This window comes from Myotis myotis, unplaced genomic scaffold (assembly GCF_014108235.1).
Source record: "Myotis myotis isolate mMyoMyo1 unplaced genomic scaffold, mMyoMyo1.p scaffold_m19_p_10, whole genome shotgun sequence".
Lineage (NCBI taxonomy): Eukaryota > Metazoa > Chordata > Mammalia > Chiroptera > Vespertilionidae > Myotis > Myotis myotis.
In genome coordinates, this window is record NW_023416314.1 from 66,327,395 (window position 1) to 66,341,575 (window position 14,181).

The 14,181-nt window shown below is 42.7% G+C and overlaps 1 protein-coding gene across 6 annotated transcripts in view; it reads left to right on the forward strand.

The window, feature by feature from the left end:
* AGBL2 (ATP/GTP binding protein like 2) overlaps positions 1 to 12,654 on the forward strand; it is a 38,010-nt gene extending 25,356 nt beyond the window's left edge. For all 6 annotated transcript variants that reach the window (XM_036325882.1, XM_036325885.1, XM_036325883.1 and 3 more), the window contains 5 exons: positions 1,496 to 1,562; positions 3,475 to 3,600; positions 4,063 to 4,170; positions 6,920 to 7,009; positions 11,968 to 12,654. In XM_036325882.1, the coding sequence (XP_036181775.1) occupies positions 1,496 to 1,562; positions 3,475 to 3,600; positions 4,063 to 4,170; positions 6,920 to 7,009; positions 11,968 to 12,135 (559 nt within the window). In that variant the 3' untranslated portion in view covers positions 12,136 to 12,654. The remainder of the gene's footprint in view (positions 1 to 1,495; positions 1,563 to 3,474; positions 3,601 to 4,062; positions 4,171 to 6,919; positions 7,010 to 11,967) is intronic.
* The last annotated feature ends 1,527 nt before the right edge of the window (positions 12,655 to 14,181 follow it).

Consider the following 14,181-nt stretch of genomic DNA (forward strand, 5'->3'; position numbering starts at 1 on the left):
CAGGGGACTCAACTCAGAAACAGCCAGACGCTCAGCAGGGAATGCCGACGCATTCAGTTAGGAATTATGGAAACCAGTTTGCCAGCCTCTGCATCAGGAACCCCCTTTCCATTCTCACCATCACACAGAGAAGCAGACTGAGTGTACAAGCTCAGTTGGAGTTTGCTCTGTCTGGGTGTGAACACACTGGTTTTGAGCATTTCTGGGCCATACATACCGCATCCAATGCTCTTATCCCGTTTGTTAACGCTCTCCATTACCTCAGAGACTGTTATCTAGTGGCCTCAAAGGCTGTGGAATTGGGAGTTAGATCAAAGAAGAGGAGGCTTTCTTCCCGCGGTCTTCTGTCGGGCTCCTCCTTGTCGTGCACCGGCGGGAGGGAGGGGAGCAAGAACAGAATGAAAGGGCTGAGCAAAAGGATGGTTTGAAATGCTGTCTTTACCCAGATTTGAGTTTTGTGCCGAAGACATTTTTTTATATGGAGCTCATGTTGCAGAGCACAGCTCTCAATTCTAGCCAGCCACTCTCCAGGAAGGGGAAAGATAATGTGACACATGGTAAAGGAAGAAAGGGCTCATTATCTGAGGCTCACTCATCCTAGCCCTTGAAGACTGGGGGCGGGGACAGTTCGTGAGGGGGGACTGGTGATCAGTCTAGACATGCATCCAGAACTTTTGAAAGGTGAATTGGGGTGATGAAAATAATATTCCTAGTCTCTGACCTATAGATTCTTTGTATTAAATATATTTATTTATATATTGAACACATTCTTAAAGAAGACCTGGTAGGATCCTGGCTCTCTGAACTGGTACTGGCCAGACAGGAATGAACGAGACAGAGTCCCTGCTTCCAAACAAATTATAGTTCCCTGGCATTCTCTAGGGCTGCACATTGAGAATCCTGCAGCCTCTCACAGTTGCTGCCAAGGGCAGCTCTGCCCATCTGACTGGTTGGTATTTTTTTTAAAGATTTTTAAAATTAATTTTTAGAGAGAGGAAGGAAGAGGGAGAGGACCATTGATGTGAGAGCAAAATTGATTGGCTGCCTCCTGCATGCCCCCAACCAGGAATTGAGCCAGCAGCGCTCGCATGTGCCTTGACCAGAAATCAAACCTGCAACCTTTTGGTGCATGGGACGATGCCCAACCAACTAAGCCACACTGGCCAGGGCAGGTTGGTGTTTTTATTTTTGTTTTGTTTTTTGTTTTTTTTGCTACACAGATTGCAAACTCCTTGGAGCAGGAGCTCTGCCGTGTCCATCTCTGTTTCCTGTGCCTGATGCACTACCTGGCATGCAATGGGCATTCAGAATGAATGAATGAATGAATGAATGAATGAATGAATGAATATGCTTGTCAAGAATTCTTAACAATTAAAACACAGTGTGGGCAAATAGTGGACTAGATATCCTAACCCCATGCAGATGGCCTGGTGAATGGTATACTTCCAGACATGAATAACGGGTTTTTCCCTTTCTTCTCTCCTTCTGAAAACAGCACCAGTGGTTCTGACAGTTCCCTCTCAGACGGTCTCCCTGTTCAACTCCTGAACATAGCACATGAGGTGAGATTAGATAGACTCTTATACCCAAAGAGTAGCAGCCTTAAAAAAGCATGGCACCACTGGATAATGTGGTGGAATTTTCCAACTATTCTAAGATCTGCAGAAAATAGAGCAATAGTGTCCCAACTGGTTATGAAGTCTTTGTCTGTTATAACTTTCATTTTAAAAATCTAGGGGGGCGGGGTGAGGACTCCATTTATTCCAAGTTAACTGAGAATGAGAAAAAGTTTAACTAAAAGTGAAAACCATGTTAAGAAATAGGTTATTATAAATGACTGATACTTGGTTGCCAGAGGGGAAGAGGGTTGAAAAGGTGAAGGTCTTAAGAAGTACAAATTGGCAAGTTACAAAATAGTCATGGGGATGTGAAGTACAGCACAGGGAATAGAGTCAATAATATTGTGATAACTATGGATAGTGGCAGGTGGTACTGGAAATATCGGGGACCACTATGGAAATTATATGATTATCTAACCACTATGCTGTACACCTGAGACTACAAAAAATAATATTGAATGTAAATTGAAATTTTAAAGTTGTTTTTAGTTATTTTATTTAAAAAAATGACCCATAATTTTTTTAAAAAAGTGTTTCTTTAAAAACATTTTTTTATTGATTGACTTTAGAGAGAGAAGGGAAGGGAGAGAGACATTAACTTGTTCCATTCATTTATGCATTCACTAATTGACTCTTGTATGTGCGCTGACAGGGAATCAAACCTGAAACCTTGGCATGTCGGGACGATGCTCTAACCAGCTGAACTGCCTGGCAGGATTAAAAAGTGTTTCTTTATTCATGTCGTCTTAGATCGTTTTTTATACTTTCACATATTAAGTAACTTTTTTGCCCCACCTGCTCACAGACGTTTTCTTACATAGATATTTACAAACAACAAAATATTTCTTATGATTTATTATGCACATGATTTCCTAATTGCATTAAGAAGTATCTCCATGCCGAACCGGTTTGGCTCAGTGGATAGAGCGTCGGCCTGCGGACTCAAGGGTCCCTGGTTCGATTCCGGTCAAGGGCATGTACCTTGGTTGCAAGCACGTCCCCACTGGGGGGCATGCAGGAGGCAGCTGATCGATCTCTCTCATCGATATTTCTGACTTTCTGTCCCTCTCCCTTATTCTCTATAAATAATCAATAAAATATATTATAAAAAAAAAAAAGAAGTATCTCCATCATAGTGTGAGATTAAGACTGTCAGGAGGAGCCTGCCAAATTATACTTAGCCCTGCAATTTCTTCAACTGTATTTACAGCAACATCAGATTAAGCTTCACCACACCATAGGTACCTGGAAAATTTGTCCTGAGCGTCATTTGCTTGAAGTAACAACCAAATTGAATCTTTTTGGTGTTGTTGTTAATCCTCACCCAAGAATATTTTTCCATTGATTTTTAGAGTGGAAAGGAGGGGGAGAGACAGAGAGAGAGAAACATCCATGTGAGAGAGACACATCAATTGGTTGCCTCCCACTCACCCCACAACCAGGGCTGGGGATTGAGCCTACAACTGAGGTTCGTGCCCTTGACTGGAATTGAACCTGGGACCTTCAGGCTGCGGGCTGACGCTTTATCCACTGAGCCAAACCATCCAGGGCCCAAATTGAATCTTTTAACCACACATCAAATAGTCAGTATTGCCTGTACCTGGCATTATTGCCATAGTGATCTGGCTTTAAATTAAAAGTCACAAATACTTGGTCATTGGAGTATGTATGATAGTAGGATTTGGGGGCTGTTACATGGGAAGCAGCCTCCGATAAGGAGGTAACAACTATTTGTTCTGCAAACCAACAGTGTAACCTGAGGACCGCACACTGGCTCAGCCATCGTGTCTTGAGTGTTGTGTGAAGAGTCCTCTGGGATCCTTTGTGACTAGTTTCTATGTACTTTTTGAAATAGTTGCATCATAAGAAGAAGATATACAAGAAGAAAAAAAAGAAGCCACTTCAGACGAGGAAACAGCGAAATGAACAGTATCGGAAAAATAATATGATACGGGAGTTGAAGTCAACAGAAGATGCCCTGGTAAGAAAGCTCTGCTGCCTGCCTCTACTGTCAGGTAAAGAGTATTCCATGAACGGCAGTACTGGGGGTTAAGGTTTACTCTAAATCAGAAGGGGGTCAGAGGTGAAAGCTTTCTGTCTTTCATGGTCCTCTGCTGTACTCTGGAGCTGCAAGTTTGGGCGTTGACCAAGTCTGGATTTCCAGAGGGAAGTGGTGGAATGGCTGGCAAAAGAGGGGCTGGAGCTAGTCAGGGTTGCTGGGTGCTGAGGGGTCAGGCCTGGCCCTGCTAACACTAAGGACACCTGGATAGCTCCTTCCTTGTCTTTCTCCCAGCTGTTGTACCTACATCATACCCTCTGCTTTCTAAAGTTGAAAATGCTTTCAGAGGTGGGCGTTTCACTGTTGGGTGAATTGGGTCAATTATGAGCAGATTAATTGCAATCCGTCAATTGAAAAACATTTTCTTTGCACTAATCCTTCTAGAAAAGACCAGGATTTGCTTCCACGATGCAAAAGCAGCCTTCCTTTTTAAAATATTCTGAGAATGCCAGTTCTTCAACAGTAAAAAATGAAAGACCAAGGATGAATGAGGTAATGTTTTTGCTTGACTTTTTTTTTAACTCACTCATGGAAAAAATGTATTAAAACTTTTTTGTAAGTTTTTTAAAGTGTACAATGTGATGATTTGATGTGCATACATTGTGAAATGATTCTCACCATTGGGTTAACTAACACATCCATCACCTCACATGGTCATCTTTTTTTCTTTTGGCGAGAACATGTCCATTTCTACTCTTAGCAAATTTTAATTATACAATGCAGTATTATTAACTATAGTCACCATGTTATACATCAGATCGTCACACCCTATCTGATAACTAAAAGTTTGTACCCTTTTACCATCCTCCCCCTATTTGCCCCACCTCCCAGTTGCTGGCAACCACCATCTACTCTGTTTCTATGAGTTTGAGTTTTTTAGGTTCCACATATAAGTGTAGTATTTGTCTTTCTCTGTCTGGTTTATTTCACTTAGCATAACGTCCTCCATGATCATCCATACTGTCATGAATGGCAGAATTTCCTTCTTTTTTTTTTTTCTTTTTTTTTTTTAAATATATTTTATTGATTTTTTACAGAGAGGAAGGGAGAGGGATAGAGAGTTAGAAACATCGATGAGAGAGAAACATCGACCAGCTGCCTCCTGCACATCTCCCACTGGGGACGTGCCCGCAACCCAGGCACATGCCCTTGACCGGAATCGAACCCGGGACCTTTCAGACCGCAGGCTGACGCCCCATCCACTGAGCCAAACCGGTGCTGGCAGAATTTCCTTCTTTATTATGGCTAAATAACATATGTTTGCACATATTTTTTCCCATTCAGTAGATTGCCTTTTAATTTTATTGATTTTCTGTGCTGTGCTTTTTAGTTGATGTAGTCTCACTTGTTTGTTTATTTTTTTCTTTTGTTGTCTTTGCTTTTGTTGTCAAAACAACAAAAAAATCATTGCCAAGACCAATGTCAAAGAGCTTACTTCCTATGTTTTCTTTTAGGAGTTTTCCAGAGTTAGATCTTAAATGTAGGTTTTTAATCCATTTTGAGTTGACTCTTGTGTATGGTGTAAGACAGGTACAGTTTCATTCTTTCACATGTGAATATCTAGTTTTTGAAACACCATTGTATATTCTTGGCTCATTTGTTAAAAATTAAATGACCATATATGCATGACTTTATTTCTGGGCTCTATATTCTGGTCCATTCTTAACTCTCGTTCACACAGATTCTGTAATTTTTCCAATTAGTATGTCTCTCCCACACGGCGAAGAACACAATAGCCCTCTGTGTCACCCTTACCTGTCAGTGACACTGGGAGCAGGGGAACACTAACATTTGGTGGGGAGACTGGCTCTGCTTTAGATTACACACCACTGAAGTCTGACACCAAATTTTGGTGATTTGTGACTTTATATCTAGAACATAAGAACAGTCTGTTTTACCATCCAGCCAGCTGTTTATTTTATTCAACAAATTGTATTTGTGTAACCACTATGTGCCAGGCCCTCTCCTGGATGTTGCAAATACGACATTGAACAAAACACTGTCCCTGCCTCAGGGACCTTAGAGTCTGGGCTGGGGATTTGACAAGTAAACAGCAAATGACATAACAGAGTAGGGAACACAGGGAACACAGAGGAGAAGCACCTAACCAACTTTTATACTTTCAAGTTTTGTGGCTATAAAGTCCTTGGTTCTTTTTTTTTTTTAATTTTTTTTTATTGATTTCAGAGAGGAAGGAAGAGGGAGAGAGAGATAGAAACATCAATGATGAGAGAGAATCATTGATTGGCTGCCTCCTGCAAGATCCCCACTGGGGATGGAGCCCACAACCTGGGGATGTGCCCTTGACCAGAATTGAACCTGGGACCTTTCACTTTGCAGGCTGACGCTCTACCCACTGAGCCAAACCAGCTAGGGCAGTCCTTGGTTCCTTTACGTATAAATATAAGTTTTGGTACAACAGTAGCTAATTCTTAATGGGTAGAATGTAAAATTGGCCCTCCTGTGGCAGAATGCTACCCCGTGAGTAACAGTGAGATAAAGAGGCCCTGCTGTGTTACACTGAGGAACCCTCACAGGCGCAGGCATCTCCATTCAGTAGTGAGGGACATCTGGGGTCTAGTGTAATAGTGACAAGGAAACAGCTCTGAAATCTGTCTTGAGTTCAAACGTCACCCCCACCATGTAATTTTTTGTGAGATACTGAACCATCCTGGGACTCTGTTTCTGCATCTAAAATATCTATCTATATAAAAGCCTAAGTGACTGTTACGACCGGATGACCAATCGCTATGACATGCATTGACCACCCAGGGGCAGATGCTCAATGCAGGAGGTGCCCCCTGGTGGTCAGTGCACTCCCACAGCCAACCTCCCATGGCTGGCCCCCATCAGCCTGATAGGGACTGAGCGAGATGGGCCCCAATTGGCCCCAATCACCGGCCAGGCCAAGGGACCTGTGCATTCACCTGTGCATGAATTCGTGCACCAGGCCTTTAGTTGGGGTAATTATATCAACAACATAAGGTTGGTTGAGAAGATTAGATGTGAATCTGTGTGTAAGGGGCCTGGCATATGGTAGGTATTCAATAAATATTATTGAATTATTTTGAATTATTTGAATTATTTTCTTTGAATTATTTGTGTCCTGCCTCTCTTTTTGTGTTAAGAGTATCATAATGAATCAACATGCATGAATGAAAAACACTTAGAGAATGTATATTCTACATACTCACACTTATCCAAGTAGAAATTTTAATGAGAATGTGTTCATTTATTCTAGTCACAGTTAAATGGAAGAGACAAAGGCATCTCCCTGGACCTGTCAAAAGCAACTAGCTTGATTCTGACTAAGAATAAAGAAAGAAAGCAGGTATTTCACCTAACATATATTATACCTATATGCTGGTGATTTACTTTATTTGGTTTTGAAATGTATTATGTGATTTGGAGGGGTGGTAATCCACAGTCCACGCAGTTTCACCTTCTCAGATTTGTTCTGCTCAGGTAATTTGCACCCTGGGGCACAGCCCACCAGGTACTGAAGGACACAGACAGCCCTCCCAGAGCTAACAGTTTGCCATGGAGAAGGTACCTTTATTTCAACGAACATTTGTTGGGCAGCTGTTATTTTGTAACTCCAGGCAACGTCTCAGGTAAAACAGTGATAGTGTAATGCAGCAGTTCTCACCTCAAGAGTTATTAGCAGCAAGTGGAGTAGGGTAGCTATGACGTATGCCCACGCGCTGTGTTACAGTGATCCTTCAATGCTGAGGTTTGTGAATGGTTTGCTTTCTTAGAAGAATAAGTTAGCGTGAGCTCATATTTATCCCTATCCATCGCTCTTGTTCCTTGGCACTTGCATAGTCTTTCCTGAAAGGGAGGCAGAGAGGGACATATGGTAAGTAAGCTGTTGTTTCAAATACCACTGGGTGCAGCTCATGTGTCCAGGGAAAGATTGGAAACCACTGGATTGAGTAGGTATACTGGATATAGCACCCACAGTTCTCCTGAGGGGAAGTCCCTCCTTTCTTCTCAAATCTGTTGCTTGAGAATTGTCAAGTTGATGTTCTCATTTATTCAGCAGTATCCTATGGAGAACCTATTAGGTGCCAGGCCCTTTGAGGACAGTAAGATATGACCCCTCCCTTAAGGCAATGACCCTCTACATGGGGGGGGCAAGATAGTCCAACCACCTGGTATAACAGAAACTGAAGAGCAATGAAAAAAGAGGGTTAGCCCTAGCCAGTTTGGCTCAGTGGATAGAGTGTCGCCTGTGGACTGAAGGGTCCCAGGTTTGATCCTGGCCAAGGGCACATGCCCAGGTTGCAGGTTCGATCCCCTCCCCAGTAGGGGACATGCAGGAGGCAGCCAATCAATGATTTTTTCTCATCATTGATGTTTCTGTCTATCTCCCTTCATCTCTGAAATAACTGAAAAAATATAATTTAAAAAAAAGAGATGTTTAAATAAAGTCAAAACAAAGAGAGTTTCTGTCCTGACAGACAAATAAGTGATGGACTTGCCCTTTCTCCCCATTCAGCATTTATTACAACAAGCTGTGGGTGCCTAAAACCATATCCTGCAACTGAATCATGCTGGTTAAGCTGCAACATGTAACCAGGGATTCAGTGAAACCCAGTGTACTGGATGAATGCCTTCCAAACCTCTACCTTTACTTAATTTTCCTAAAGTTCCCAGTGTAGTATCTCTCTAACAGAAATGTAGGCATGCAACTTCAAGACAGCTTATAAAATGCAGTTCCTGAACTGCTCAGAGCAATTAAAATGTTGCCCATAGAGAACCAAGATGGCTGCATAGGTAAACACCTGTACTTGCTGCCTCCCACAACTACATCAAAATTACAACTAAAAGACAGAACAACTATCATCCAGAACCACAGGAAAGCTGGCTGAGTGGAAGTACTACAACTAGAGAGGTAAAGAGGAAAGCATAGCGAGACTGGTAGGAGGTGTGGAGGCACGGAATGGGCTGGCACCCAGGTGCGCTGCTTTTTTAATCAGGAGGGAGATACAAGCTCCCACTTGCTCTGAACTCCAGTGCTGGGCAAGACTCTGGGGGACCCAGACACATACGGGGAGAAACTGGACTGTCTGGCATCGGGGCCAGAACATGGGGGCAGCTTTCTTCCAGACAGAGATGCTCGCAGTGGTCATTGCTCCTGTGCTGGGACCTCCCAGGTGCAGGGCTGACTGGCAGCCATTGCTGTTTGCTCCACCCTGGAGATTCCCTGAGAACCTGCCCCACCCAATTTACAATCCCACCCAAGCTGTGCACAGCAGCTTTTGCATATGAATGGCCTGTCCTTTCTCAGCCTAAAACCTGTCGAACAAGCTGCAGCTAGGTCAGGGAGCCCCAAAGCTACCAAAAGAAGGCCCAAGGCTGGCACCAGCAGCAGCCTGCCTTGCTGCACAGTGCCTTGCTTGTATCTGGGCACTTCCAAACCTGATACAAAGAGGAGGAATCTGCAGATCTCTCCATAGCTCCTGCTGGGTGGACACAGGCAGTGGCTGGCTTTGCACCGCCTTGGAGGTCCAAGAGCCAGTGTACCCAATGGTGAGTGTGAGGCCATACCAGATTATAACTCTTCACATCCATAAGCAACACACTCAAGGGGCAGACTCAGTGAGCACCAAACCCCACTGAAGCAAGTCCTGCCCCATAAGGATGTCTCCTGTACAGCAGCTCTTCCATTGTAGACACAGCTGGTCCTCACAGCCAATTGGCCTGGAGGTCAATTCCTCCCAGTGATACCAACAGCAATCAAGGCTCACCTACAACAAGACTGTGCACACAGTCCACAAAGGGGTGCACAGAGAGTGTCCACCTCAGGTGATTGGGGAGGCTGAGCCACTGGGCCCTATAGGACACATACTACACAAGGCCACTCTATCAACTCAAGGAGACTTAACAGCTACCCAATACATAGAAACAAACACAGGGAAGCAGCCAAAATGCTGAGACAAAGAAACATGTCATAAAGGAAAGAAATGGAAGAAAGCAAACTACTGGATATAGAGTTCAAACCTCCGAGGAACTTAGTGAGACCTTCAAGGATATTAGTGAAAATGCAAAAAAAAAGGAAAGGACCAGTCAGAAATTAAGCATACACTGACTGAAATAAAGAATAATATACAGAGATTCAACAGTAGACTGGAGGATCCCAAGAATCAAGTCAAAGATTTGAAATACTAGGAAGCAAAAAACACCCAACCAGAAGAGCAAAAAGAAAAAAGAATCCAAAAATATAAAGATAGTGTAAGGAGCCTCTGGGACAACTTCAAGCATACCAACATCCGAATTATGGGGGTGCCAGAAGAAGAGAGAGAGCAAGATATTGAAAACCTATTTGAAGAAATAATGACAGAAAACTTCCCCTACCTGGTGAAAGAAACACACTTACAAGTCCAGGAAGTGCAGAGAATCCCAAATAAGAAGAATCCAAAGAGGACCACACCAAGACACATCATAATTAAAATGCCAAGGGCAAAAGACAAAGAGAGACTCTTAAAAGCACAAGAGCAAAACAGTTAGTTACCTACAAGGGAGTACCCATACACCTGTCAGCTGATTTCTCAACAGAAACTATGAAGGCCAGAAGGGAGTGGCAAAAATATTCACACATTGTTTGCGGGTAGTTTTTATCGCGCGCTAACAGGTGGCGTGGGCCATTTTTGCTAATTTTTTGCGCAAATGGCAATGTTCAGTAAAATTACGATAACTTTAGTTTACGTATTTATATGTTACCCACATTCTACCGCTAGTCTATAAAAAACGTATTAATACGTGTCCCGCGCTCTACTACACTGGTAGAATGTATAAATACGTAAAACATATAAATACATTTCCCGCATACAATGTGTTCAAAGTGATGAATAGCAAGAACCTACAACCAAGATTACTCTACCCAGCAAAGCTATCATTTAGAATTGAAGGTCAGATAAAGAGCTTCACAGACAAGAAAAAGCTAAAGGAGTTCATCACCACCAAACCAGTATTATATGAAATGCTGAAGGGTATTCTTTAAGAAGAGGAATGCCGGGAGCCGGTCCATGCTTGCTGTTTCAAGGGACCTGGCATATATGGCATACTGTTCTTAATATGTTTGCTCACCTTCTTGGCACTATGTGTTTTTACCAAGGTCTCTGAGAAAGGTTGTTTCCCCAGGTAGGGATTTTCCCCTGAAGTTAGGGAGGGAATAAAACCTCTTAACTAGTGCCAGGTGGGTAATTAATCACTTTAACTACGAACAATCATGCTTAAGCTACATAATCTTTACTCCCTGGAATGGAGATAAGAAACGCCCTAACCTTTGTAATAGAGATTGATAGGATTGAATCAACTGGTATAAATACAGATGTAATAAGACAGCAAGAGACAGAACTTAGAACACAGAACTTAGAATACAGAGCTTAGAACACAGAACCTACAGACAGAAGAACTTCGCTGGAGAGAACATGGCAAAAGATCCTGGACTGAACCTGACTACAGAAATTGGCAAGAGAACCTGACTAGAACCTGGTGACTGAACCTGGCTGGAGAACCTGGACAGAACCTGGCTGGAGAACCTAGCGAGGGAACATGGCTAATGAACCTGGCTGGAGAACCTGGACAGACCCTGGCAGGAGATCCTAAGCAGAACCTCTCTGGAGATCCAGACCAGAACCTGGCTGGAGATCCTGGCTAGCCTGCTGATCAACTGAACGCTGTCTCCATGTCATTCCTTCTTCGCCAACTCCGTCCACACCTTTGGGGACCCCTGGACCCGCTGGGGCCGGACCCCGGCAGAGGAAGAAGGAGGAAAAAGGTAAAGATAAAAAATTATGAACAACAAAGTGACAACAAATACATATCTATCAACATGTGAATCTAAAAATCAAATGAATAAAAAATCTGATGAACAGAATAAACTGGTGAATGTAATAGAATCAGGGGCATGGAAATGGAGTGGACTGACAATTCTCAGGGGGAGGGGTGTGTGTGGGTGCAGGAAGAGATTGGACAAAGATCTTATACCTATGAACACGGACAGTGGGGTGGTGAGGTCCTGGGGTGGGGTGAGAACCGGGTGGAGAGGGGTTATGGGGGGAAAAAGAGAGGAACATCCGTAATAATCTGAACAATAAAGATTTTTAAAAAATGTTGGCCACAGACAGCTGGCACTCTGAGGGACAAAGGCAAATGCTTGATTTGCCTCTGCCCTGTAACAACTATTTCTCACTAACTCCTTGTAAACCAACCTGCATCCTTATTCTAACTTTACAAATTGCAACATAAAGTGAGCTCAACTTTTATATCTTGTTTGCACAGACAGAAAAGCCAGGATTTGCATGCTCTTCAAAGAGAAGCACAAACACCGGCAAAGAGCCAGATCGGGATACGAAGCCACACTGGTCCAGGAACAGGTTTCTTGCCACAAAGAGAGGCCACACCACCGTGGCGGGGTGCCCGTCCTTGCACATATACACATTCCCGTAGGGCCCTAGGCCACACTACACGGTGCCTCCGTGGCATGTTTTGGGTGAGCCTCATTTGTAATGAGGGAGTTGTGTGGTGGGTAACTGCGCTTGTTGGTGGTGTACTGTGTTGTGCATTCACATGCACTGACCTTCCACTATGTGCATGCCTTCAAGATGCACACCTCATTCATTAAATTACTTTTCATAAAATGAAGCTTCATTGTGATGTATGGAAAAGCTTCCTTTATCAGAAGTTCAAGTGTGTTCTCCTGGAACAATAGACAGAAATACCTCACTTTAACCAGTAGATATCCTGTCTAAAATTATGTGCAAATCAATTTTAAGTGATAAACTCTGTTTTAAACATATTCTGTGAGTGTGCCATGTTAAAAATGTGTCACAACTTGCTAGTGATGTCAAACTGTGGTATCTCAGACTTGCTCAGGATGAGATGTTCCCACATATAGAAAACAATTCATGTATTACCCGAAATTTAATGTTGCATATATTATGTTCAACACAGTTATGTAAGTTTTAAAACCCATTTATTAAAATTATTTCTCTATAACCAGTTGTTTCCATTGATTGGTTAACCGCATAAGCTTTTGTGAACAGGTATTTTAGGTCCCTCACAAGCACCTATGTTGTCAGCGTGCGAGTATCATGTTCAGAAAGGGTCACCCCAGGTCCTCCCAGGCTTCCCATTTGAATTACTTTCTTCCTATCACATTGGGGTACAGCCCGACACCTTTTAGCTTTTTCTTTTAAATATATTTTTATTGATTTCAGAGAAGAAGGAAGAGGGAGAGAGATAGGAACATCCATGATTCGCTCATCATGGATCAGCTGCCTCTTGCAAGTCCCCCACTGGAGATCGAGCCCACAACCCAGGCATGTGCCCTTGACTGGAATCGAACCTGGGACCTTACTGTTCACAGGCCGATGCTCTATCCACTTAGCCAAACCGGCTAGGGCCCTATACCTTTTTTCACTTCTCTTATCTATACTGCTGACTTCTGCTCCCTTTCCTCTGAGATTCTTCCCCAAACTTCGTGGGCAACTTCTCTCCTGTACCATAGGAGAATATGGTGGAGCCGCTTGTATCTCCCAACCACCCACTCTTGCCAGAGGCTCTGTACCTCTCAGTGCCCACACGTATCAGTGGGGCAGAGACAGTGGATATTTTGTTGGCACCACCAATATACAAATCTATGACTAAAAGTCCTCTTGCTAAATGATCTCAGACATTGTCTGGTTAAACACTGTTGTTTAGATTATCAATTGTATTGATATCTAAAATTTTCTGGATTTAGTTAGAAGCAACTTATGTTTCTTATCATTCTAAAAGCTACAGTTATATATTATTTTATTTTGTGCCAGGATGGATAGGCTTATCGTATCATTCAATCCTCATAACAGTATGAAGTAGACATTACAATACTAATTTGTCTAAGATTCAAAGAAGTCCTGTGATTTGCCTAAAGTCACAGTTAATAACTGGTAGAAGATGACTTTGGAGCAGGTCCACTGAATTTTAAAGACCAAGCTCCTTCCTGCTCTGTAAACTGCCTCCCCATATCACCTAGCACTGTGCTGAGTACAGGACAATATTAATCAAAACTAACTTTTGTCTTTTATCATACAGTTTTTAAAAAATCTTATCCTGTACAGAATTTCACTTAATGCTCAGTAACCCTGAGAGATAGGTATTAGAGTTACTCTTAAATTTGAATACAAAATCTGAAAACAAAAGAAGAGAAAATGACTTCTGAATCACTTCGATACAAAAGAAAGCCGGAAAAAGAAAATAAAGTCAGGATCTAATACAAGACGTCTTGGCATTTCATTCTCTGTGCCCCACTTTGTCTCACTAAGTGTTGTTTGATATAGAACATGTGGGCTGGGGCTGAAGGGGTAAGGACAATGTCTTTTTCTTTTTGCTTCTAAAAGCCTGTACTCTGATGGGCACGAAAGTGTTTGTTCATTCATGAGCACCTGGGATGTGCCAGGCTCAATATACAATGAAAAAAGGCTGAAAGTTCCTGAAGTCAGCTTACATTGTAGT